This window comes from Megascapheus bottae, chromosome 2, assembly GCF_031878675.1.
Source record: "Megascapheus bottae isolate mThoBot1 chromosome 2, mThoBot2.hap1, whole genome shotgun sequence".
Classification (NCBI taxonomy): domain Eukaryota; kingdom Metazoa; phylum Chordata; class Mammalia; order Rodentia; family Geomyidae; genus Megascapheus; species Megascapheus bottae.
The window spans coordinates 53,921,224-53,946,915 of NC_143510.1; the positions used below are offsets into that span (position 1 = coordinate 53,921,224).

Below are 25,692 nucleotides of genomic sequence, written 5' to 3' on the forward strand. Positions count from 1 at the left end.
CATATGTCCACTCGCTCTCGTGTCTTGAACAGGTTTCAAACTGAATTCATCTTTTCTCCAACTCTACACTTTTCCAAGTGATCACTGTCTCCCCTTACTTTAACCTAGAATCTGAGACTCTCAATATCTCCCTTTCCCCTTAAACTCCACAAATACAGTGAATTTTCTAAATCAATATTAAAATAGAGGAAGTGGCACTGTGGCTCAAGTAGAGCAATAGCCTTGAGCTGAAGAGCTCAGGGACAGCACCCAGTTCCAGAGTTCAAGCACCATGACCACCACCACCACCACCAACAACAACAACAAAATTGAAATATATCATTAGATGCTGTCTTCTTCTCCCAATCCACCAGCCACTGTCTTAGTTTAACTTTTGTGCATGGACTTTTCCAACACTAGTCCCCCTTCACCCCCAGGCAACGAATGGCACTTCTGTAATTATACAAAATAGATTAAAACCACACAGATAGAATCTGCATCTGTGCCTACCTTCTCTAAGTCTTGTCTCTTCCCAGTGGTTCTCAGGTTCCAGAATGACCTGACTACTTATGCCTACTGAAAACAGAATCGTTTTTGCATGCTTCCCTGGTCCTGGACTCCACCCAGCTTTCCATACCCAGCAATCTCCAAGATCTTTGAAGGCTGTAGCCACCAGTTGAACTTCCCTTTTTCGTGTGTCCTTATCATTGTCCCATACACAGCTCTGCTACGATCCAAAATTGAATCTAATATTGAAACATTCTGCTTGGCCAGCCCAGTGCCTTTAGACTCTGAACTCCTAAGGAGCAAGAACTCTTTTATCTTCTGGTTTGGAGAAAATAAGCTGCCAAAAATATGTGTATGTGTGTGGGGGGGGGGATGGCACACAAATGGAGGAAGGGTAAGCAAGCACAACCAATAATATTCAATGTACTTTATGTAAAAAATGAACTACATAACTTGAGGGTGGCGACAGGAGGGAGACAGTGGAGGAATCCAATGGAAGGGGTGACATTGATCAAGAAACATATTCATAACCCCTTGGTGTAACGACTTTAAGAACAATAATATTAATAGAACAGTATTGGGGACAAATGCTGAATAAATACTTGCTGAATAGATAAAGAAAGAAAAAGAAAAAAAAAAGGAACTGGAGCATAAGCAAGAAAAAAGAGAAAAGGAGGGGGGGAAAAAAGAGAAAACACTTTTGCGTTTTTCCTGGCACCGTTACTCAGAAGCTAAGCAAAACCGGAAGGCGGTGACTTGTCAGCAGAAATGTCCCTGACCTGGGGGCGGGTCCGACTGGTCCAGGCCCCACCTACGCCCCCTGGAGGGCGGTCCGCACCGCGTGCGGGTGCGGGGCCGCTCTGAGAACCGGGTCCCCGCAGTCCAGCTCCGGGCCAGGTGAGCCCATACACTGCGCAGGCGCACGCGCTGAGCGCCAGGGGCGGAGTCAGCCTCGCCCCGCCCTGCTCGCGCGCCTGCAGGCCGGTCCCCGGTCACGTGACGGCGGCGCAGGTGAGCAGCGCTTCCGGGGTCGGGCGCCGGGATCTCAGCCGGCTCCCGCTTCCACTCGACCCGGTGCGCGGGAGAGTATGGCGTCCTCTTCGGTCCCGCCAACCACCGCACCGTCGGCAACAGGGGGCCCCGGCCCGGGATTTGGCTTCGCCTCCAAAACCAAGAAGAAGCATTTCGTGCAGCAGAAGGTGAAGGTGTTCCGGGCGGCCGACCCGCTGGTGGGCGTGTTCCTGTGGGGCGTCGCCCACTCGGTGAGAACCGACCCCAGCCCCGTAGCCCAGCCCCAGGTCCTCAACTCGGGTTCCGTGGAGCGTCCCGGTTTCCAGGTTTCCGCCTCCCTGTCACCCTACCTTCCCGGCCGTCTGGGCCCCTGCCCACCAACCCCAGGTGGGAAGGTAGTCCCCAGACTATCTTCGCTTTGTAACTTTTCTCTCCCTCTACCCAGTTTCTCCTCCCCTAGAATTGGCACCTTCCCTGCCCCCTGAAAGAAACCCAGCTCTGTTCCTTGACTCTTCTGCCCAGATCCAGCCTCAGGCTATGGAGACTGTTCTAGTTCAGACTTCAGCTCAGGGTTGTGGAGGGGGCGGGGGGGGGCGGGTGGACGGGGATGACTCTCTTTGGAGTAGATTGAAGGCCCAGGTGAGAGAATGTGTACGTGGAGGGTTTTGGGGTGGGCAAAAGGGTTGTTCACTTTCCACCTTGTTTTCTAGCCCCAGTCCTTGACTGTGGAGCCTTGGCTTTGTCTGGGGGAAGCTCCAGGCTGCTTGGACCTCCTAATCCTGTTTGCCCCTTCCTTTCCTCTCTAGAGGTACAGCATTTCTGAGATACTACCCTAGCCTGAAGGTTGAACTCACTCAGATCTAAATGCGCACATGCCTTTGGTCTTAACTGCATCCCTCTTGTTGGCTTGAGTGATATTTAGTATGAGCAAAGAGAAGCTTGAAGAGCTCTGATTCCGAGGGATATTATTTCCAAATAAATAGCCTTGGAATAAAAAAGAGGACAAAGAGGGCAGTTTTTTAAAGTTTTTTTTCTAAGATTAACTCTAGTGAAAGAAGTACAGCCATCCTTCTCACCCTTTTCAGATCTGGAATGGGAAAGATGGAGGGATTTTGAATGTGACAGAATATTTTAGTAATCCACTTCCTTGAATTGTTACAGTCATGGCAAGCTAATGGAAGCGTAAGGGATGAAGAAGATTGCTGGGGGTTTTGTCAGATTTTTTTTCTTTTTTGCCAGTTCAGGGGCTTTGAACTCAGGGCCTGGGCACTATTCTTGAACTTTATTAAGGCTAGCACTCTACCGTTGGAGCCACAGTACTACTTCCAGCCTTTTTCTTATGGTGCCAAGGAATCAAACCCAGGCCTTCAAGCATGGTAGGCAAGCACTCTACCACCAGCTTATACTCCTGGCCCCAGATTCTTAATTTACAATTTAATATGTTGTTTGGGGTCTGTTGGCTCCATTTTGCACTACAGTAGAGTGGTAATATCTTGTATTGTGTTTCCAGTGTAAGGTATTGGTGTGGAAAAGACTTGGAAGAAGGCTTGTCTCTCAATATGTACCTTCTAGGTGACTCACCCACCATTGTAGGAAGCAAACAGGGAAGGTTTTCCTTTAGTAAGTATTGGGGGAATTATAAGTAAGACCAGCCTCAGCTTTGTTAGATATAGATATTTTAGCTTGAAGGTCCCATCCTCCAGCTAACACATACCTACTTCAAGTGTCTGGAATTGAGAAATTCTTTGAACATATGCCCTAGTGATGATTCAGCTTGCTTAGCAGGTGGTGTGGAGGGGGTAGGAAAAGCTCTGCTGATTTTTGGGCTAGCAATCTCAAGTGGCTTTTTTTTTTTCCTGGAGGAATATGTTCTGTCCTCCTTTTCTTCTGAGAACAGGAGGAGTTTCATGCAGTGCAGCCTGTGAGATTTAGGTTACACTGTAGTTCATAACCTTTATTAAATGATGAAGTAAGGATAGGCAAGCTTTCTCATTGATTCATTTAATAAACATTTCAGGACTGCCATGTGCTGAACCTTGTTAGCTAGGCATCTCTCAGATGTCAGTGACTGGGGCGGGTCTTTGCCTTTGAAGTACTCACAATCTGTGTGTGGTGGGACAGTTTACATAACTTGGTGATCAGAGTCATGGGACACATACATTATGAGGAATAGGTCAGAGGTGCTGTAGCAGCACCAACAAGGAAGTACACCTTCTTGGGATTCCTGAGCACAGGAACCTCTTTTCTACCTTGGATTAGCAGGCTGTAGGCCCTGATGGCTGAGGTGAGCATGTGAGCGTGTGATGCCTGGGACCTTTTAGGTTATGGGCAGGCTTGACTTTTTAGGGAATAGATACCTACTGAACTCTTATTCTGTGATGGCATGCATTCCCTCTGAGGTCAGCTGTTCTTCTTTACTTTAAACCTAAGTAGATGGGGTCAGGAGTTTGGCCTAGTGGTAGAGTGCTTGCCTAGCATGCATGAAGACCGGGGTTCAATTCCTCGGTACCACATACATAGAAAAAAGCTAGAAATGGTGCTGTGGCTCCAGTGGTAGAGCTCTAGCCTTGAGAAAGCCCAAGGACAGTGCCCAGGCCCTGAGCTCAAGGCCCAGGACTGGCAAAATAAATAGATAAACCTAAGCAGATGGACATCTCTGCAGAGAACTGGGTAGTAGTAATTTTTAAGAGCACTGTCCTGTTAGTAAGGAGAAGCCTCTTACAAGGCAAAGACATTTTATTCTTCTTGCTGTTGACCCCCCTCAGAGTCCCATTAATGCTTCAGGGCACTTTGAAAATGCTTGCTTTTTAGTGGGGTGTGTAACTTTACTTCATCCTGTAGAGCTGGGTTTTTGTTGTTGTTTTGTTTTAGACTCTCTCACAGCTTTAAAAATAATCTGAGTTGCTTACAGGGCTTGCCTAATATAAGCGACTGTCGGGAGCATGAAGTTCCATGGGTGTGGGAGTGTGCGGAGTGTGAGGGGTGCTCATAGCAGTCTTCCTTGGGAAGCAGAAGGGGTTAGAGATTATCTAACATCCTTTAACTTCAAGCATATGCACAGCTAGGGATTTTGAAGAAATGGGGTTTGAATTTCCCTTTCCTGTCTCCTGCCCAGATACAATAGATGAGAAGCTTTCCATACCCTCACTTACTGACTCTCACTTCATATTTTGGATTGTCAGATAAATGAGCTCAGCCAGGTGCCTCCCCCAGTGATGCTGCTGCCAGATGACTTTAAGGCCAGCTCCAAGATCAAGGTCAACAATCACCTTTTCCATAGGTAAGTGGAGTTCCTTGCCCTTCCCATGGCAACATTCTAGGGGGGGAAAATGAATTTAAAAAGTTAAGATGAGCTGTGCACCAATGGCTCACGCCTTTAATCCTAGCTGCTCTCCAGAGGCTGATATCTGAGGATTGCAGTTTAAACCTAACCCGGGCAGGAAAGTCTCTGAGAGTTTTATCTCCAGTAAACTACTTAGAAAAAGCCAGAACTGGACTGGGATGTAGCTCAGTGGCAAAGCGCTTGCCTCGGAAGTGCAATGGCCTGGGTTCGATCCCCAGTGCCAAAAGAAAAAAAACAAAAAAACAAAAAAATACAGTTAAAAAAAGAAAAAGCCAGAAGTAGTGCTGTAGCTCAAATGGTAGACCACTAGCCTTGATCAAAAGAAGATCAGGATCAGTGCTCAGGCCCAAAGTTCAAGCCCCAGGACTGGCCAAAAACAAAGAAAAGTTTAGAGGTTCGGTGTGTGGCTCCATTGGTAGAGCAATAGCCAGTGAGCCAAAGTCAGATACCAAGTTCAAATTCCTATTCTCCCACTTAAAAAAAAAAGTTAAAAATGTTAAAGATTAAACTGAAGATTTTAGATTTAGGAACCTAACTTGGTCTGGGACTGGGAGTTTGGCCTAATTGGTGGTAGGGACAGTGCCCAGGCCCAGAGTTCAAGCCCCATGACCGACAAAAAAAAAAAAACGAACCAAAGCAATCATTCCCTCCCCCCTTCCCCGAAAAAAGAAGTTAAATGGTCTAAGATCCTTTCCAAGGCATAAATTCAGTTTTGTATACAGACAGCATTGAAATAATTTCTGATATGGTCACACTGTCAAATGTGCTAGTTTCTCTCCTCTAGTCTGACAGTTCCATCAAGTAGATACATTTAGATGTCATTGCTATTAGCTTGCATTAGTAGGAATGTCCTGAAAGAAATACTGGAGTACTCTAAGCCCTGCTAGTCCAGAAGATGCCACTCAAAACAGTGGTGAGTGTGTGTGTGTGTGTGTGTGTGTGTGTGTGTGTGTGTGTGTGTGTGTGTGAGAGAGAGAGAGAGAGAGAGAGAGAGAGAGAGAGAGAGCTTTTTTGATTTGAACTCGGGGCCTGGGGGCTGTCCTTGAGCTTTTTTGCTCAAAGCAGTGCTCTACCACTTGAGTTAAAGCTCCACTTCTGGCTTTTGGTAGCTAATTGGAGTAAGAGTGTCATGGGCTTTCCTGCCCTGGCTAGCTTCAAACTGTGATCCTCAGATCTCATCCTCCTGAGTAGTTAGGATTACAGGCTTGAGTCACCCAATGCCCGGCTATTGCCAACTTTTGAATGTCTTTAACTGGCTTGAGATTTGAGAAATGCTGCCATTTGCATGGACAGGAGAACCTTGCTATACATAATCAGCTGTGTGACAGGCAGGTTACCTTATTACACTGAGATATAATCTAACCTTCTGTAAAATGGAAGCAATATACCTTTTAAAGTACTTCATAGAGCTTTGTGAGAAGCAAATGAGGTATTAGGTATAAACTACTTTATAAACTGATAAGCCTCATATAAATGTAAATGAAACCATTACTTTGTTGTCTTGCTTTAAAAACTGTATTTCAGAGAAAATCTACCCAGTCATTTCAAGTTTAAGGAGTATTGTCCCCAAGTCTTCAGGAACCTCCGTGATCGATTTGGCATTGATGACCAGGATTACTTGGTAGGAGTCTAATATGGGGTGAGGAGTAGTCCCTGATGACTTAGGAGTCCTTTGGGATAGTCATGTTTGGAAAAACAAAAGCCAAAGAAATACGATTCATTATCCTTCTGAGTTCACAGCATCTTAAAAAAAAAATTAATGAAAATTAACAAAGTTGTCCTTGAGAAGATAAAGATACATTAAGAATTTTGCATTGTGTTTCACTCAGTTCATATGTAGAATCCAATAATTTGCATATAGACCCCAATTAAGAAGCCCTGCTTAATCTCATACCCCAGTTTCATCCACCTTCAGAGGCACTTGTATGTCCTGTACTTCTAGAAAAGGAGGTAGAAAAAGAGTTTCTAGCCTGTTATGTGTCTCCAGGTGTCCCTTACCCGAAGCCCCCCAAGTGAAACTGAAGGCAGTGATGGCCGATTTCTTATCTCCTATGACCGGACTCTGGTCATCAAGGAAGTATCCAGTGAGGACATTGCTGACATGCATAGTAACCTGTCCAACTACCACCAGGTCAGTCCTCTCTCATACTCATTCTTTCTTCTCCTTAGCTCAGCTGCTAGAAGCCCAGAAGAGACTTTTTCTCCATATAAACTGTTTCTTCTTCTGAGAAACACTCAGTATCATGTTTTGGTTTAAGACTAGACATTTCAGGGGGGAAAAGGGGCCTTTGCATGCTTGTGTCTAACAGAAGAATTTGATAGTTCCCTTCCCATTTGGTACTTATAATCTAAAAACCACTGTGGGTTTATACATAAAGGGCACATATGTGGCAAAATATAAACTGTAGAATAACTCAGAATTAAAGGAAGCATTAACACCAGCTATACTGCAGATAGGGGTAATAATTGCAAAGAGAAGAAAACCAGCACAAAGGCATAATTGAGATAATTTGCAAGGAAGAACCCATTCTTACAGCTAGTCCCAGAACTAGTGAAGCTTTTCTGTCTGATCAGCTGAACTTAGAATGTAGAGTATATGGAATGTTTTGGTGATAAAAGCATTCTTCCTGAGATGTCTTTCAACTGAAGAAAACTCTCACCAGACACAGTGAAGAAGGAAAAAATGGAAAACAGATAAATGAGGCATGGTGGTGCATGCCTGTCATCCCAGGAGTTGGGAGGCTGAAGAAGGATTGTAAGTTCAAGGCCAGCCTGGGTTATATAGCAAGACTGTACCCACTCACCCATCCCCACCCGACCCCCCAGAAAAGCAAAACAAATGGGCTTATTCAGCAAACATTTAATGGCTGTCATTAGTATTAATCAGTAGAGAAATTGTGAATGGGGTGGTCACGGCCTTGAAGATCTCTTGGTTTAAAGACAGGATGTACAGAACGTTCTAGGGGTACAGAGGAGGGATCATCTAACTCACCTGGGCAAAGAGAAGGATTTGGGAGACTTGAACAAGAGATTTTTGGAGGTGGAATCATAAAAGTTGATCTTAGTTGATCTTTTAATTGCTCTTCCTTGATGAGTGCGTGTGTGTTGCTGGAAATCAACACTTGAGGCTTCTTACTTGCTAAGCATGCACTCTACCACTGAGTGGCATCCTCACCTCAGGATGAATTCTTGAGTAACTAGTAGAGGTTAACTATTGTCAAGGAGAAAAAGAGCATTCTAGGCAAAGAAAAATAACACTTTGAAAGGCACGGAGCCATGAGAAGCTTGACCAAAGAACTGCAGGATATTCAGTTGGGCTACAATCTGGTATTGTGGAAAAATAGCAGATGCATTGTAAAGGAGCCTCTAAATCACACAGTTTGGGTTTTTTTTCCTTGAAGGCTGTTTGCAGGGTAGTTAGTGAATGTGTGTGTGTGAGTCTTTGGACAGTGTGTTGAAAGAATGGATTGTAGAGGAGAATACTGAGAGTGTATTTAGTAGCTTAGGTGAGAATGAGCAATGATGGCAGTGTGCACAGAAAGGAAAACCTAGGTATGATGGTGGAAGTTAAAGGAGCCACCAAATTTCTAGATATCCATTTACCAACAGCTGTAGAACAGAAAGAAGAGGGTTTGCCAGGCGCTATGGCTCATGCCTGTAATCCTAGCTACTCAGGAGGCTGAAATCTGAGGAGTGAGGTTCAAAGCCAGCCTAGGCACTAAAGACTCTGAGACTCGTATCTCCAATTAATCTCTAGGAAAGGGGAAGTGGGGCCATGGCTCCTGGGGAGGACGGTAACCTTGAGCTGAAGAGCTCAGGGACATCACCCAGGCCCAGAGTTCAAGCCCCATCACCTACAAAAAAAAAAAAAAGAGGATTGTTTGTTTGTAGATAGTTCTGATTTGGACATGGTGAAGTTTTAGGCCTTGAATGAATTACCAGGGTACTGTAATGGGAGCTAAGGGTAAAGAGCTAGGTGTTTTATTTTTGTTTGGTGGCATGGCGTACCAGTGCTTGAACTCAGAAGCTTGTATTTGCTCAAAATCCTTGCTCACACCTGGCACTCTACCACCTGTATTCAGCTAAGAGCATATATATATATTATATATATATATATATATATATATATATATTTTTTTTTTTTTTTGCCAGTCCTGGGCTTGAGCTCAGGGCCTAAACACTGTCTTTGGACTTTCTTTTTTTTTTTTTTTTTGCCAGTCCTGGGCTTGAGCTCAGGGCCTGAGCACTGTCCTTGGACTTTCTCAAGGCTAGAGCTCTACCACTTGAGCCTCAGCACCACTTCCGGCTTTTTTCTATATATGTGGTACCAAGGAATCGAACCCGGGTCTTCGTGCATGCTAGGCAAGCACTTTAACCACTAGGCCAAACTCCCAGCCCTGTCCTTGGACTTTCTAAGGCTAGAGCTCTACCACTTGAACCTCAGCACCACTTCCAGCTTTTTTTTCTATGTATGTGGTACTGAGGAATCAAACCCGGGTCTTCGTGCATGGTAGGCAAGCACTCTTCCACTAGGCCAAACTCCTGGCCCTCAGCTAAGAGCCTTTTGAGAGTCTGGTCAGCAGAATTTAGTACCACTTGGTTGAAATAGGATAATGACTAGAATGCCTATTAGATTTGACAGGGGATTTGGGAGAAATTTTAGAGGCAAATGAGGACATAAATCTGATTTCAGTATGAGGTGAGTCAGGAAATGGATTGATTTACTTACTGATGACTTTTAAGCTAGCTTTGAATAGAAGTGGGCAGTAACAGAAAGAAACAGTGGCTTCCATCTGCAGTCCTGGCTACTCAAGAGGCTGAGATCTGAGAATTATGGCTCAATACCAGTCTGGGCAGAGAAAGTCTGTGAGACTATTATCTCCAATTAACTAACAAAACCTGCAAGTGGAGCTGTGGCTTAAGTGACAGAGTGTCAACCCTGAGGGATAGTACTTAGGCTCTGAATTCATGTCTTAGTAGCAGTGTGTAAGTGCGTGCACGCACGCGTGCGCGCGCACACACACACACACACACGACACAGACGCAGACACACAAAGGAGGGAGGGAGGAAGAGAGAGAGAGAGAGAGATTGATTTGTTTTTGTGGTGGTAGGGATAGAACCCAGATTCTTATGTATTCTAGGTATATCTTTAACTCAATATAGGAATTTGTTGGGTTTTGTTTTTGTTTTTTGTGCTGGTTCTAGGGCTTGAATTCAAGGCTTGGGTGTTGTCCCTGAGCTTCTTTTACTCAGCTAATGCTGGACCATTTAGTCACAGCTGGCTTTTTGGTAGTTTATTGTAAATAAATGTCTTATAGTCTTTTCTTGCCTAGCTGGTTTGGAACTGTGGTTCTCACAGCTCAGCCTCCTGAATAGCTAGGATTATAAGCATGAGGCTATCAGTACCTGGCATATTTTGAACCCTCCCTTCCTTCCTTTCTTCTTTTTTTTGTGCTCTACCACCGCACCATTTCCAGTTTTGTTTTGTTTTGTTTTAGTCAGTCGTGGGACTTGAACTCTGGGCCTGGGTACTATCCCTGAGCTCTTCAGCTCAAGGCTACCGCCCTACCCTTTGAGCCACAGTGCCTTTTCTGGTTTTCCGGTGGTTAATTGGAGATAAAAGTCTCATGGAGTTTTTAGTGCTAGGACTGGCTTTGAACCCTGCTCCTCCTGAGTAGCTAGGATTACTGGCATGAGCCACCATGCCCAGCTTGCCACTTCCAGTTTTATGGTGGTTATTTGGAGCTAAAAACTTCAAGGCCTTTTCCTCCCTGGTTTGGCTTTGAACCTCTGTTTTCAGATCTCGGACTCCTGAGTAGCTAGGATGACAGGTATGAGCCACCAGTTTATTTTGAATTTTCTTTTTTCTTTTTCTGTCAGTGATGGGGCTTAAACTCAAGGCCTCGGCACTATCCCTAAGCTCTTCAGCTTCAGGCTAGTGCTCTACCATTGTTCCACAGCATCACTTCTGATTTTCTGGCTGTTAATTGGAAATAAGAGTCTCACAGATTTTTTTGTGCCAGGTCTGGCTTAGAATTGCAATCCTCAAATCTCAGCCTCCAGAGTAGCTAGGATTACAAGCTTGAGGCAAGCAATCCTCAAATCTCAGCCTCCAGAGTAGCTAGGATTACGGGCTTGAGGCACTAGTGCCTGATCTTACTTTGAATTTTCTAGGACAAGGTTTCACTATCTGGCCCAGACTTGCAAGGAACTTGATATGTAGCCCAGATTGAGCTCAAACTCATGCTCCTTCAGCTTCTAGAGTGCTATACTCATACCTGAATGAGGAATTCTTTCTTTTTTTTAATTTGTGTGTGTGTGTCTGTGTGTGTTTGCCAGTCCTGGGGCTTGAACTCAGGGCCTGAGCACTGTCCTTGGGCTTTCTCAAGGCTAGCACTCTACCACTGGAGCCACAGGCCACGTCCTGTTTTTTCTATGCATGTGGTACCAAGGAATCAAACCTGGGTCTTTGTGCATGCTAGGCACACATGCTGCCACTAGCCCAAATTCCCAATCTGAGGAATTCTTTCTTTCTTTTTTTTTTTGTGTGTCTTGGGGCTTGAACTTGGCCTGGCCACTGTCCCTTGAGCTCTTCAGCTCAAGGCTACCATCCTAGAAAGAATTATTTCTTAAGGATCTAGATTGCAAGTCATTTTTCCCCCCTACAGAGCTCAGGGTTGAACCCTTGTCCTTAAGCATGCTAAGCAAGTGCTTTACCACTTGAGCTATGCCTCAGTTCTTTTGGTTTTATTTTGGTTTTTAGACAAGATTTCAAGGTTACCTTTGTCTACACTGGCCTTGAACTCAAGATCTTCCTGCCTTTCTTCCCAAGTAGCTGAGATTATAGGCATACCTGCCTATAAAATTGCAGGCCATCTTGCAGTCTTTTTTTTTTGTGGGTCATGGTGCTTGAACTTGGCCTGGGCACTGTCCCTGAGCTCTTCAGCCCAAGGCTACCACCCTACCCTGTGTCTGAGCTGTGACCTTGAGCTCTTCAGCTCTAGGCTACCACCCTACCCTCAAGCCAAGCCCCACTATTGTTTTCTAGAGGTTAATTGGAGATAAGAGTCTCAGGTCCTTTTGTCCACCAGGCTGGCTTTTGAAGCTTGATCCTCAGATCTCAGCCTCCTGAGTAGCTAGAATTACAGGCATGATCCACTGTGCTGGCTTGCAGGCATTTTGTGTGTGTGTGTGTGTGTGTGTGTACACGTGCCCGAGTCCTGGGACTTGAATTCAGAGCCTGGACTGTGTGTGTGTGTGTGTGTGTGTGTGTGTGTGTGTGTGTGTGTGTGTGTGTGTGTGTGTGTGTGTGTGTGTGTGTGTGTGTGTGTGTGTGTGTGTACACGTGCCCGAGTCCTGGGACTTGAATTCAGAGCCTGGACTGTGTGTGTGTGTGTACATGCCCGAGTCCCGGGACTTGAATTCAGAGCCTGGACTGTGTGTGTGTGTGTGTGTGTGTGTGTGTGTGTGTGTGTGTGTGTATACATGCCCGAGTCCCGGGACTTGAATTCAGAGCCTAGACTGTGTGTGTGTGTGTGTGTGTGTGTGTGTGTGTGTGTGTGTGTGTGTGTATACATGCCCGAGTCCCGGGACTTGAATTCAGAGCCTAGACTGTGTGTGTGTGTGTGTGTGTGTGTGTGTGTGTGTGTGTGTGTGTGTACATGCCCGAGTCCCGGGACTTGAATTCAGAGCCTGGACACTGTCCTGAGCCTCTCTGTGCTTCAGGCTAGCACTCTACCACTTGAACCACAGCACCACTTCTGTCTTTTTCTGCCTTTTTCAGGAGTCAAACCCAGGGCTTCATGCATGCCAGGCAAGCACTCTACTACTAATCCACATTCCCAGCCCTTATAGGCATTTTTATTACAGGAATGAACCCACCAAGAAATACTGGACTAGATAAAATCATGTTATTGATAAACAGATAGATGTTAGTTCAAATTCTGGTTCTGGGACCACTTACATACAAAAAGGGCATAAAATGAGAGTAATAGTAGTTACCTTTATGATCTTAAAGAATGATATAATGAAATTAGATTAGGCACTTTGGTTTGAACTCAGGCTCTTGTGCTTACTCACTAAGCACTCTACCACTTATCCAGCCCTTTTTGCTTTTCTTATTTTTATTTATATTTATTTGGGTGTAGGATGTGTGTATGTGTGCGTGTGTGTGTGTGTGTGTGCGCCAGTGTGCCAGTACTAGTGTTTAAACTCACAACCCTGGTCATTGTCCCTGAGCCTTTTTGCTCAAGGCTGGTGCTCTTCAGACATAGGTCTACTTCCAGCTTTTTGGTGATTAATTAGAGATTAGAGTCTTATGGCTTTTCTGTCCAGGCTAACTTTGAACCATAATCCTCAGATTCTAGTCACCTGAGTAGTTAAGATTATAGGCCTGAGCCACTAATGCCAGACACTTAAATTTTTTAACTTTTCACAGTACTAATGCTAAACTCTGCCCTCAGTCTTGCTAGACACATGTTGAACCACTCGATCCCTACCTCTAGTCCCCTTTTTGCACTGGTTATGTTCAAGGTGTGGTCTTGGTTATACTCTGGAGGGCCTGGGCTGTAATCCTTCTATTTGTGCTTCCCTGTGACACTTGGGATGAATGTCAGGCTGCTCTACTGTATCCATGCCTGGGATACTCAGCCATTGAATAAGATGGAGTTTTGTATACTTCTTTTGCTTGAGTTGGCCTTGAACTGTGATTCTCCTGATCTCTACCTCCCAAGTAGCTAGGATTACAGGCTTGAGCCACTGTGCCTGGCTACTTTCATTATTTTTCTAATAGGACCTTACTTTTTGCTCAGGACGGCCTGAACCCTGATCCTCCTATTTATGCTTCCCGAGTACCTGGGATTACAGGTTTGTGCTATCATGCCTAGTTTTTTGTGAATTCAGATGGGGTCTTGCAAATATTTCCAGGCCTGGACTGGCCTGGAGCTATAATCCTTCCTCTTGTCTCTTTGAGAAGTTAGGATTATGAAAAAGAGTCACCTTGCCTAAATGAGAGAAAGCACTTTAATATTAAATGACATTCTAGGAATGGAAGACATCAGAGAAGATGGGGCTTCAGAAGCTACAGGTAACTAGGAACACCAATAAGAAACTTCTACCACTTTTTTTTTTCTTATGCCAATACTGGAGCATGAACTTGCTGTCTTGCTTGGATTCTTTGCTCAGGGCTGGTGATCCATGCCTCCAGTCTGACATTTTGCTGGTTAATTGGAGACAAAGTCTGGCAGAATTTTCTATCCAGGCTGACTTTGAACCCCATTCTTTCAAGTCTCAAACTCCTAAGTAGCTAGGATACAGTTGTGAGTTACTTGAAGTTTTCTGTTTCACTTCAGAATGGTAGAATTTGGATTCCCATCCCTGGGCTGTTGGTCTATCTGCTGCTCAGCCTGTTTTTATTCCTTCCTTTTCCTTACCCCAGTACATTGTGAAGTGCCATGGCAATACACTGCTGCCCCAGTTCCTGGGGATGTACCGAGTCAGTGTGGAAAATGAAGACAGCTACATGCTGGTGATGCGCAATATGTTTAGCCACAGGCTTCCTGTGCACAGAAAGTATGACCTCAAGGTAAGAAACAGGAGCTACTGCTGAAAACCTGTGAATAGGAATGGGCCTGGGAGGGCAAGGGACAGTTGCTTTCAGTGGGAAGAAGGCTCTGAGGTTTGTGTATTTGTCACAGGAACTGAGTTCTGTCTATTCTGCTGAGTCTGTCTGAGTTCTGCTGGCCACTTCTGCTAACTTAGTCTTTGGGTCTCTCCACAGGGTTCTCTAGTATCCCGGGAAGCCAGCGATAAGGAAAAGGTGATTCTCATTTTAGGTGATAGGGTGGGGAAGTGGGGGATGGATGAAAGAGGTCTTCTTAGGATAAAGAGCTCATTCTCATAGTGAGTAGGGATCACTTGCTGTCCATTTTATCTTAAATTACTGAAAATTTCTGCGGATCCAAGAATAGGTTGGAGGAGCCGGGAGTTTGACCTAATGGTAGAGTGCTTCCCTAGAATGCATGAAGACGGGTTTGATTCCTTGGTACTATATACATAGAAAAAGCTGAAAGTGGTGCTGTGGCTCAAATGATAGAGCACTGGCCTTGAAAAAGCCCAAGGACAGTGCTCAGGCCCTGAGTTCAAGCCCCAGGACTGACCAAAAAAAAAAAAAAAGAATGAAGGAGCAGCAATAGGCTATTCCACGTGGAAGGTTTAGGGTAGATGAAGACCCAGGCCATACGAGCAGAGCGATCAGCTCCCATTCTGGGTGCCTCATATTCAGGCAGCTATTTTTGCTGAAGAAGGAAGAAGTCTGCATGAAGGGTGTTGACTGGAAACTCTGAGTGGGAAGTGGTGGGATGTAATGTGGGACTCAGCTATGCGATTGAATCTAGGCAAACTTCAGTGTGGAGCTGACTGAACAGAGTGACTATAAGACTGATGTATCTTTAAGGCTACTGAGATGGAGACAGAGCCCTGGGCAAGAGGCAAGGTTCTCCATCTAGACATTGAAGAAGGAATATACTTTCAAATATCCTTTCTGTACTCTAGGTTAAAGAATTGCCCACCCTCAAGGATATGGACTTCCTCAACAAGAACCAGAAAGTATATATTGGTGAAGAGGAGAAGAAAGTATTTCTGGAGAAGCTAAAGAGAGATGTGGAGGTGATGACTACAATGCTTGGAAATGCCTAATTTATTTGCTTTTTCTGATTGTCTCTCCATGCACAATATGAAGGAGCTCCTTCCCCTTTCCTTTATTCTTTAGGTCTTCTGTAGGGATGAGTGGGGGGGGGGGTCGGGGGTTGAGTATGAGACAGGAAAAACCTTTGGAGGTGACTCATAGAGGCTTAGGTGAGTACAAGGTAAACAGACCCCCAGAACACTACAGTACTAAAGGGCAGAGTATATCACAACCTCATTTTTTATACTTCCTTTCACTAGGAGGACCTAGAAATTCAAGGGTAGACATAAGGGGTAGTACCTAAGAGTAGGGAGGGAGAGCTGGGATGTATGATTTTGTCAATGATTCTCAGTTTCTAGTCCAGCTGAAGATCATGGACTACAGCCTTCTGCTAGGCATCCACGACATCATCCGGGGCTCTGAGCCAGAAGAGGAAGGGCTTACACGGGAGGACGAGTCAGAGTGGGATGGGGATTGTAACCTGGCTGGACCTCCTTCTCTCGTGGGTTCCTTTGGCACCTCTCCTGAGGGCATCGGAGGCTACATCCATTCCCACAGGCCACTGGGCCCTGGAGAGTTTGAGTCTTTCATAGATGTCTACGCCATCCGGAGTGCTGAGGGTAAGAGAGCTTGGAAATTCCTAAGGTGAAGGGGAAAAATATCCGTGGGGATCAGAAACTAGGTGGTGGGAGGAGAGACTGCTTCGCTTTTTCAAACAAAATTGACTTGTTTCTGGGGAAGAGGAATTGGGACTGTACCTGCTCTTCATTGTTGGTCTTTCTCCCCAGGGGCCCCCCAAAAGGAAGTGTATTTCATGGGCCTCATTGACATCCTTACACAATATGATGCCAAGAAGAAGGCAGCTCATGCAGCCAAAACTGTCAAGCATGGGGTGAGAATTCCCCAAGACTTGTCCCTTCCTGTCTCTACTATTCTCTGAGAAGAGAGGGCTCCTGTGTCAGAGCAAGTAGGGTGGCAGGAGGAGAGAAATGGGCAAGATGGCTAGGAGGATGGGGTGTAGAAAGGGTAGTGAAGTCCTTGACATTGTTCTGTACTTCCTTTTCACAGGCAGGAGCAGAGATTTCTACTGTCCATCCTGAGCAGTATGCTAAGCGATTCCTGGATTTTATTACCAACATCTTTGCTTAAGAGCCAGCCTATCTGTGATGATTGCTGCTTTATGGTGAAGGTGGCAGGGTTCTGAGAGGCTTGGGGGAACCATTGGTATTATAGCCATTACTTCTCTTCCCCCACTGCTAAATTCAAGCTGCAGGCTCCTTCCACACAGATAACTCCATCTTGTTGAACAGGCTCTTCCTGGCTCCCAGAAATACATTGTCCTTTCTCTCCCTTTTTATTTTTCTGCCTCTCTTCCTCTCCCCACCTTGCCCTCTTGCTTCATTAGAGTTTTACTGTTAACTCTCTCCCAAGTGCCTTGAACTTGAGAAATCTATTGTTTCTATAAAATAGGAAGAGCTGGGGAAGGGGTTTGTTTACTATCTTCAGGACTCCCAGAGGTCTGGACAATGGACCAGCTCAAGCAACTACTCTGTTTTGCTGCATGGGATGAACTAAGAGTGTTGGAATTTTGCTGGTGACTTTATAGAACTCACTGCATCATGCCTCCCTCCTGGTAGGCTCTAGAATAGAGGACTTTGAGGTTACTACAGATGTGGGCATGGGCATGCACACAAGATGGACCATGACCCATCCAAATACATAGGTGGGGTGGAGAGTGGTCAGCAGGCTGACACGTTAGAGGCAGGACCTAAGAGGACTGTGACAATGCAGGGAATTGGAAATGATCTATGTCAAGGATCAACTGACTACTCTCCTGTATTGTCTCCCATCCCACTTCCACCTAGCTGCACTTCTGGGCACAGGAGTCCAGAGAGGGCCAGAAGTGTGCAAGCCTGGGTCAAGGTGTCTGACTGCTATGCTTCCCAGATCCTAGTACCCTTGCTGGGGCTAGAACCTTCAGTGGGGATATGGACAGCTTGGGATGGTGGAATGACAGGTCACAGATTAAGGTTCATTCCCCATGTTAAATTTTCTCCTCCTGTCTAGCCATCTGCAAGAATTATTTCTGGCAGATGGAACTATATCTGAGTCAATTCTGGTAATTCCAAGAGAACAGAGGTCTAGAGTGTGGGAACCTCCTCATTGCCTGGTGTGCCCACCTAGCACACTTCTTTCCCTACCCTTTCCCAAACCCTTTTCCCCTGAATTGTTGTCATGCTGTTCTCTTCTGTCCCATCCTCTACTGTTACTGTGTCTCCCAGAGGACAGATGGCCTTCTTTGTCATCTTCACTCTCCACCCCCAGAGAGGAGTCAGAGCCATAACTCAATCACCCGGCCCCCTCCAAAGATAGCTGAGTTGATGCATGATCTCAGTGCAGAGGACTCATGAGATGAAATAAATTGTCCTCTTTTCCCTCCCCATGCCTTTGAGGCTTAACACACCCATTTTTACTCCCCTCCTCCCATTCCTCTGATGCTTCCACACCTTTTTCCCATAAAGCTGGCCAGTGGAGATGCAAAGCAGCTTTACTTTCTATCTGGTCAGACTGATTGGTCTCAGGAGACTTCATGAGGTCCACAGGAAGATGCTCTCCCCTTCATCTCTGCTCCAAAGGAAGTAGGAAGAAGGACCCTGGTCAGGTTGGAGCCCCTGTACTGTCTTCCTGTCAGGGGCCTGCTGGATCTTTTCTATTCCCATCATCTCCCTCCTCTTCTCCTCCCCTTTCCCCCTCCATTGTTGAATGCAATAAAAGCTCTGTGACACCAGCAGCCATTTCTCTAGAACCGGCTTCTCTGACCATGAGGCCAATATATCATGGGCAGTATTGTCAACTTCATTTATTGCTTCTGTTTTATTAATAAAAGAAGATCTTATGTATTTGCCCCCATTTATCACAATGCAAAAAAATAAATTATTCTGTTTCCTTCACATAAATGCTTTTTTTTTCTTCTATACTTTTTTGAGGAATCCTGTGCTTTAGAAATAGAGTCCAACAGGAATTCTGGTCTTCAAAGTGCTGGCCACCTAAGAATGTAGGTGTTATAGATGGTTGTGGGTTTAAGAGGTGGTGAGGAGTAGACATAGGAACAGAAAACATCAAGCCAGCTTTTGGTGGTACATGCCTATAATTCCAGCACACAGGAGGCGGCAGCAGGAATGGCAGTTAATGGCAGCCTGGGCTACATAGTTTTAACCCTATCTCCAAACAAAAAGTTTGATCTTTGTGTGAATTCAGCAATAGTGGGGGCCAGATAGTAGGATGATACACCCACCTCCCCCAAGGCTGTCAGTTCCACGTCTAAAGGTGAATGGCCCCCTCAGCCCACCAGCTAAGTGAGAAGGAAGTCTGCTTCCCCAGGCTTCCTGGGAAAGCTGTCTTCTGTTTGAGGACAGGAAGGGTACAGCAGGGTCCTGGGAAAATGAAGGAAAGTGGACAGCACTCCAGTGCAGAGGGGGAATGAAAGGGGGTGGATGACTAGAGGTTGTGGCCAGTCTGGGAGATGTGGTATGTCTTGGCTGAGGTCTTTTTGGCTGGTGGAAAAACCTGGCTTGATGTGGCCCAAGGGAAGTGAGTTGGACTGGGGGCGGAGACTGCTCTGATGTGGGAAGCAGAGCGGATCGCAGCTTTTTTTCCCCCCCACTCTGAGGATTTTTAACTCTATTTGAACCATACCCTTGACAGCACCACCACCTCCTCCAAGATAAACCATTTTCAAAGGATCTGTTCACTTTCCCACCAGCCTGAATGTCCCTGTTTGTGAAAAGAGGAAAAACTGTCAATGGCCCTTGGCAGTCCCTATGAGGGGGGGGAACTACAGAAAGAAACAATGTAGAAAGGCACGAGATGAGGGAGGGGATGCAAGTAGTTTAGTAGTGGGATTTTTTAAAGTAGTTCCAGCGCTCTTCGTTTTACTGATTCTTGCCATCCCACCTTGTTCCTCAAAAGCGTAAGAATTTCAAATAATTGCGCTCCCCTCCAAACCACATGCCCACTGACACCCACCCACTCCCCCACCCCTCCCCACCCCTCCCGAGCTGGGCGGGAAGGGAGGGGGCGCCTCCCGGAGGGCGGCGAGAGGGGTGGCGTCCTGGAAGGCATTTAACCTCCCACCCTAGGTTTGCATGACGCCACCCCTCCCTCCAAAAGCCTGGGAGTGCGCCTCCATTTTTGTTTTGGGGCGGAAGGGCAGGGGCTCCCGGGTAGAAAAGGGGAGGGGGGGTCAAAGGAAACGGCGACAACCACCCCGAAAGAGAAGCAGGGGTGCTGTCTCCCCTGCGTCCCTTTCCCTCTGCGCCCCCTCCGCACCCCTTTCTACCTTCTTGGGGTCTCCCCCCCCTGTTGCTAAGGCCCGGACCGTCATCCCAGCAACAGCCTCAGTCATGTGACCGGCAATGGCGGCGCTGACGAGAGGTAGGTGAGCCCGGCGCCCCCCACACCCACCGCCTGCCCCCGGGGCCCCGCTCGCACCCCTCGCAAGTCCCTCCCGCGCTCTCGGCGCCCCATCCTTTGCCTGCATCCCCGGTGCGCCGCTCGAGAGCCCCCCGAGGGCCCGGGCCAGTCGTCAGTCTACATCCCAGCCGCGGCCTCCGCGCGGGGTTCCGTGGGCCGCGGATGGGGCCGACGTGCCTCCCCACCAGGTGGGGGGGCGCCGGGGGCTTCCGCGCGTGAGGGGCACGGGGAGTTGGTTCCGGGTCGTGGGGGAAGGGGAGCTGCCTTCGTGGGCGCCCTCCCCCCTCCAGGGACCCTTGCCCTTCCCCCGGCCGCCCGGGCGAGGCCCGCGGTCGGGAGGGAGGGACCGGCCCTGGGTCCAGCCCTGGTTTCCCCAGAGGAATCGCAGACCCGGCCTAAACCGTGGCCCCGCCTCCCTGTGCCGTGCCAGCAGGACTTGGAGCTAGGACACCGGTCCCGGGTCTCCCGTGACGGGGGCGGGGGGGGGGTGTCTGTACCACCGCGCACAGGCGTATGGATGGAGACTGGGGTTCCTTCAGGCCTTGGGGGAGGGACGTGGGATAGAGGCACAACAGACTCCTGTTTTTTGGATCCGTCAACAAATCGAGGTCACACGAATGGCCTGTCTTTCTAATTGAGCTGCACTTGGAGGTGTTGTGGGGACAGCCCTGGGGCTGAATTGTGACAGGACCCAGGGGACACCGCAGACCCCTCCAGCAGAGCCTCTGCTGGAGCCCCGCCCCTCCTGCGCTGGCTCTAAAAGATGTCAAGGAGAACTTTGTTATTGCAGGGGCCACTTTGTTGGCATCCCTAAGTGACTTCCCCAGCATCCACCGCTGTTAGATCAGGAGAACTCCCCCTCGGCTACAGGGACTGAATGATTGGAGAATGTGGCAAGGACATGGGAAGTCTTAGAAGAATTCCTGTCCATGTGATCTGAGGGAGGTGGCAAGAATGACCTCCCTCTGTGTGGGCTTTTTTCTCCCTGTCCTCTCTTATCTGTGCTCTGGGTGCTCTTGAAAGCCTGGGCGGTGTAGAAGAAAAGAGAAAGTTAGAGGAGAAGTTCCTTTAGCAACTTGAAGAAAGAGGACTGCGAGTGGAATTCTGCAGTCAAGGACAGAAAATGGAAGAAGAGTTGTTTCTGGGCTAGGTGTGGAGGGAGGGAATGGCCACGTTTGTCATCGTACATCTTTGCTCTCCTGTTTTCCCACAGTTCGGGTCAGCTGAGTGTGGAAATAAGAGGGATTTCTGCTGCCATTACCTTCCATGGGATTTCCAGGTAACTGTACCCAGAGTATCTCAACCTTTACATTGGTTTCCTGCAGTGCTTTAAGAAATTTCCTCCCTAGTAACCTATAGCCAGGTTTCTATCTATTCCATGGGCTCTTGGGTTGGGGCCTGGAAGCTTTGGGAAGGGGGTTCTCACTTTCCCTCCATTTTCTTCCCATGCCACTAGGTCACACGGCTTACAAGTAGTGAGCCCAGAAAAAGAGAGCAACCCTGCATGCCAATTCTAAGCTCGTCAGGATCAAAGTGAGCACAAAGGAGGGTGGAAAGGCTTCCTCCTCTTTTAAAGAGCCAAGTTTGTTTTGTTGTTGTTGTTGTTGTTTCACTCAGAATGGGGGAGGGACAGGTAGTTTCTGTGGTAATAAGGGAGCCAAAGCTGATGCTTGGCTTACAGTAATGAAGTATGAAAATGTTTTGCTTTTTAGGGGAAGCTGGGGTGATAGGAGATAAGGAGAGATCAAAAATGGGTTTGCAAGTCAGGTGCTGCTTGCTTATACCTATAATCCTGGCTACTCAGCAGGCTCCAATCTGGTGGAAGGCCAACCTAGGCAGAAAAGTTCACATCATCCCCAAACCAACCAGCAGGGCTGGAGTTGTCTTAAATTTGTAGAGTACAAGCCTAACAAGTGTGAAGCCCTGAGTTCAAACCTCACTACTGAAGGGGAAAGTTTGCAAGAGGGGTTGGGGTTGGGTTTTGAGAGAATAGAAGTAATAAAAGGTTTGGAAAGGACTTGTAGTAGGAGGCACTTATATGTGTGTCAAATGGGGACCCCCCCACCCTGAGTCCCTTTCACCCTGGGGGCAGTGTCGTTCGTCCTGTCCAGAATGGCAGCCTGTGGAGGCACCTGCAAGAACAAAGTGACTGTCTCCAAGCCTGTCTGGGACTTCTTGAGCAAGGAGACCCCAGCCCGGCTGGCTCGGCTACGGGAGGAGCACCGAGTATCCATCCTCATAGATGGCGAAACTTCTGACATCTATGTTCTCCAGCTTTCCCCACAGGGCCCTCCCCCCGCCCCTCCCAATGGGCTGTACCTGGCCCGGAAGGCTCTGAAGGGGCTGCTGAAAGAGGCAGAGAAAGAGCTAAAGAAAGCTCAGAGGCAGGGGGAGCTCATGGGCTGCCTGGCTCTGGGGGGGGGTGGGGAGCACCCAGAGCTACACCGCCCAGGCCCACCCCCTCTTCGAGGGGCCCCACTCTTGCCTCCAGGGGCACGGGGGCTCCCTCCTCCTCCTCCTCCCCTGCCCCCTCCCCTTCCTCCCCGCCTCCGGGAGGAGGCAGAAGAGCAGGAGAGCACCTGCCCCATCTGTCTGGGGGAAATCCAGAACGCCAAGACATTGGAGAAGTGCCGGCACTCCTTCTGTGAGGGCTGCATCACGCGGGCCCTGCAGGTGAAAAAGGCCTGCCCCATGTGTGGCCGCTTCTATGGGCAGCTGGTGGGCAACCAGCCCCAGAATGGGCGGATGCTGGTTTCCAAGGATGCCACCCTCCTACTGCCCAGCTATGAGAAGTATGGCACCATTGTCATCCAGTATGTCTTCCCGCCCGGTGTCCAGGGGGTAAGCAGACCGTGACCTGCCCATACCCTTTGCTTTTCCCCAGGCTTGCTGTCTAACCTTGGAAAAATGGGTGGGAGGGAGGACAATGTTTTAGCTATGTTATAATCTCCCAGAATGCCTTCTTACTCAGTGCTCTGGAGCTGGGAAGTCCCCTTCATCCGCTTTCCCAGCACCATGATTGTAAGCACACAGAAAAATCAAGTGAAAGGGCTGAGGTGTAGCTCAGTGGTAGAACATGAACCTAGCCTGGTGAGCAGGAAGCCCCGGATTTAAGGGCTGACATTGACCAGGAGGCATTCATAACCTGGATTCAGTAATTGAAAAGTACTTAGTAAAAATATGTTTTTAAATCTCTATTGACTTAATGGAGAAAGCCAATAGCTTGTTTTGCCCTTTATTTTATTTTATACAGGCAATAAAATAAATGGGGAAGAAAAAACAAATCCAGGCACTATTAGCTCACCCCTATAATCCTAGCTACTCAGAAGGCTGAGATCTTAGGATATCCATTCCAAGTGAACCCAAACCGAAAAGTTCACAAGACTTTTTCTTTTAATCAGTTATAAAAACAAGCTTTATATATTTTAAAGAAAAAATGTACATGAACCCCAGAGTACCCTGGATATCATCCTATAAGTTTATAAGACTCTTAATCCCAATTAACCACCAAAAAAAAAAGGAACTGTGGCTTGAATGGTAGAGCCCTGGTCTTGATTAAAAAGCTAAAGAACAGTGTCCAGGCCCTGAATTCAAACTTCAGTACCAACATACACACACACACACACACACACACACACACACACACACACTAAGGTATTAGAGAAAGGAGTTGCACAAACATCCCTGACAAATATGGATGTTGGTAAATGTCTTGGCAGAGCCAAGGTAAAAGCTGTGGAGATGGAGGAGGGGAGGTTGTGGGGGAAAGCTGTGGAGATGCTGGTTCAGGTGCAGGCAGGCACAACAGGGAGGGACCTGCCTGAGCAGTCTAATAGCACTGGGAGTGGTACTCTGATCCAGACCAATGAGCTTGATGAGTGTGGAAGGTAACAGAAATGATCAAGGGCCTACAGGTATTTTCCTGTTGGACAAAGAGTAACAGACCAGTTCAGTTTCAGAGAGGGATGGGATAGCTCTGAAGAAGAGAGAAAAAGGAAAAATGTTAGACTGGTGAAAGCATTCAGTATTTTTCAGGTGGAGGAAGGAAAACAGAAATGTTCTCAGTCTTCACATTTCTGCTGAGTTAGTTGGAGAGTAAAAGATTAGCTACCTTCTATCACTTCTGAGAATCCATTTGTTGCTGAATTGAGACTTGAGGGACTGTAAAGGCCAAAAGAACCTCTTAACAATAAGGATTATGTCTGGAGTAATAAACATGCTCTTCCCTGGAAGGCTGTCAGCTAGTGCCCTGTCAGCATCAGCGGGGGATGCACAGACAGAAGGCTGGTCAGATTGCCCCTCCGTTGGTACGCAGGCTTAGGAAACCCAGCTTCTCACTGGCTATTCTGCTTCTTCCCCTCAGGCTGAACATCCAAACCCAGGAGTTCGGTATCCTGGAACCACTCGGGTAGCCTACCTCCCGGACTGCCCTGAGGGCAACAAGGTGCTGACCCTGTTCCGAAAGGCGTTTGACCAGCGTCTCACCTTCACTATTGGCACGTCCATGACCACGGGGAGACCAAATGTCATCACCTGGAACGACATCCACCACAAGACGAGCTGCACAGGAGGACCCCAGCTGTGCGACTCCTCTTCCTTCCCCCTTCCCTCCATTCCCACTGAGGGGGCACATTCACCCTCCCCTTGGGGCGGATCCCTTGGGGATCCTAATAACTGGAGAGGACCAAACTGCTCAGCCATCTCTTCTGTCTATCCCAGTTTCTCCTACTTGCAGCTGATGTGCCCAGCTTAACCTGCCCTCTCCCCCCTCCCAAATTGCAGAATTGGGCTGTTCTCTCCAACATGGAGTTCACTCCTGATCTGGGAGAGTGGTCTGAATAGAGCCTCTATTGAGTGGTCCAGAATGAGTGTGGGCATGGGGTAATACAAACAAACCCAGACCATTAACCCTAACCCTCATTTCTCTTTGCTCTCAGGTTTGGGTACCCGGACCCCACCTACCTGACCCGGGTGCAAGAGGAACTGAGAGCCAAGGGTATCACAGATGACTGAAGGACGCCCCCCACCCCCCATACCAAGGTCCTTTTCGTCCTTCTCCACTAGGACCCAGTGGAAGCCTCTGTTCTTCTCTCCCCCTACCCCCACATCACCCAAGTAGGGGACCTGTCTGATTGGGGAGGGAGTTCACAGGGGAAGAGGGCAGTCCCTCCCCCTGTCCCCATTGGCCAAGTGCTTCAGTGCCCTGTGAGCCATTTCCTTCTAGCAGAGGCTGGTCTCCAAGGCTCTGCTCTGGGCTCCCGTGTACATACTCCCAGTTCCCCTGCCCCACCACTGCTCTTGGCTTCTCCTGGTATGTGCTGTGCTCCAGTGACTAAGCTCAGAAAGGACCTGGGTGGGGAGGATCGAGTCTCTTGAATCCCAGCCCCCACTCTACTGCTCTGCTTTGGACTGATGTGAGCCCGCCCCCACGGAGCCAGCTGTGTGTCCTTAAGAAAACAGTTCTCCTACCTTGACCTTGTCCTTCTCTCCCGTGTCTCTGTCTCTGTCGGTCTCTGTCTATCTCGCTCTTCCCTGCCCCCTACAAGGAGCCTCCTTACCCTGTTCTGGAATCGACGCCAGACTGTAGCTTTTAATTTAATAAAAATAAAGTAAAATATGCAACTCTTTATGCCACACCCGTTTTGTTCCTCGGGCAGGATGGGGGTTGGGTGGCCAGCAAGACCTGCTGAGAAG

At 47.7% G+C, this 25,692-nt stretch overlaps 2 protein-coding genes across 5 annotated transcripts; both read left to right on the forward strand.

Moving 5' to 3' along the window:
* The first annotated feature begins 1,477 nt into the window (after positions 1-1,477).
* On the forward strand, positions 1,478-18,476 carry Pip4k2c (phosphatidylinositol-5-phosphate 4-kinase type 2 gamma). 2 transcript variants are annotated; one of them, XM_090327703.1, is made up of 10 exons: positions 1,478-1,748; positions 4,680-4,777; positions 6,365-6,461; positions 6,828-6,971; positions 14,278-14,424; positions 14,620-14,658; positions 15,393-15,506; positions 15,878-16,145; positions 16,314-16,417; positions 16,594-18,476. In XM_090327703.1, the coding sequence occupies exons 1-10, from the start codon at positions 1,575-1,577 to the stop codon at positions 16,672-16,674; spliced, it is 1,266 nt and encodes a 421-aa protein (XP_090183829.1). In that variant the 5' UTR covers positions 1,478-1,574; the 3' UTR covers positions 16,675-18,476. The 2 variants fall into 2 exon arrangements, with proteins under 2 accessions (XP_090183829.1, XP_090183839.1); XM_090327713.1 differs by lacking the exon at positions 1,478-1,748 and adding an exon at positions 2,234-2,305.
* A 1,178-nt stretch (positions 18,477-19,654) lies between these two features.
* On the forward strand, positions 19,655-25,625 carry Dtx3 (deltex E3 ubiquitin ligase 3). Of its 3 annotated transcripts, none has more exons than XM_090327721.1 (6): positions 19,655-19,959; positions 21,212-21,277; positions 21,455-21,531; positions 22,110-22,839; positions 24,362-24,579; positions 24,936-25,625. In XM_090327721.1, the coding sequence occupies exons 3-6, from the start codon at positions 21,503-21,505 to the stop codon at positions 25,009-25,011; spliced, it is 1,053 nt and encodes a 350-aa protein (XP_090183847.1). In that variant the 5' UTR covers positions 19,655-19,959; positions 21,212-21,277; positions 21,455-21,502; the 3' UTR covers positions 25,012-25,625. The 3 variants fall into 3 exon arrangements, with proteins under 3 accessions (XP_090183847.1, XP_090183858.1, XP_090183851.1); XM_090327732.1 differs by having other exon boundaries at positions 19,656-19,959; positions 22,091-22,839; XM_090327725.1 differs by lacking the exon at positions 19,655-19,959 and adding an exon at positions 20,100-20,186.
* Positions 25,626-25,692: the final 67 nt, after the last annotated feature.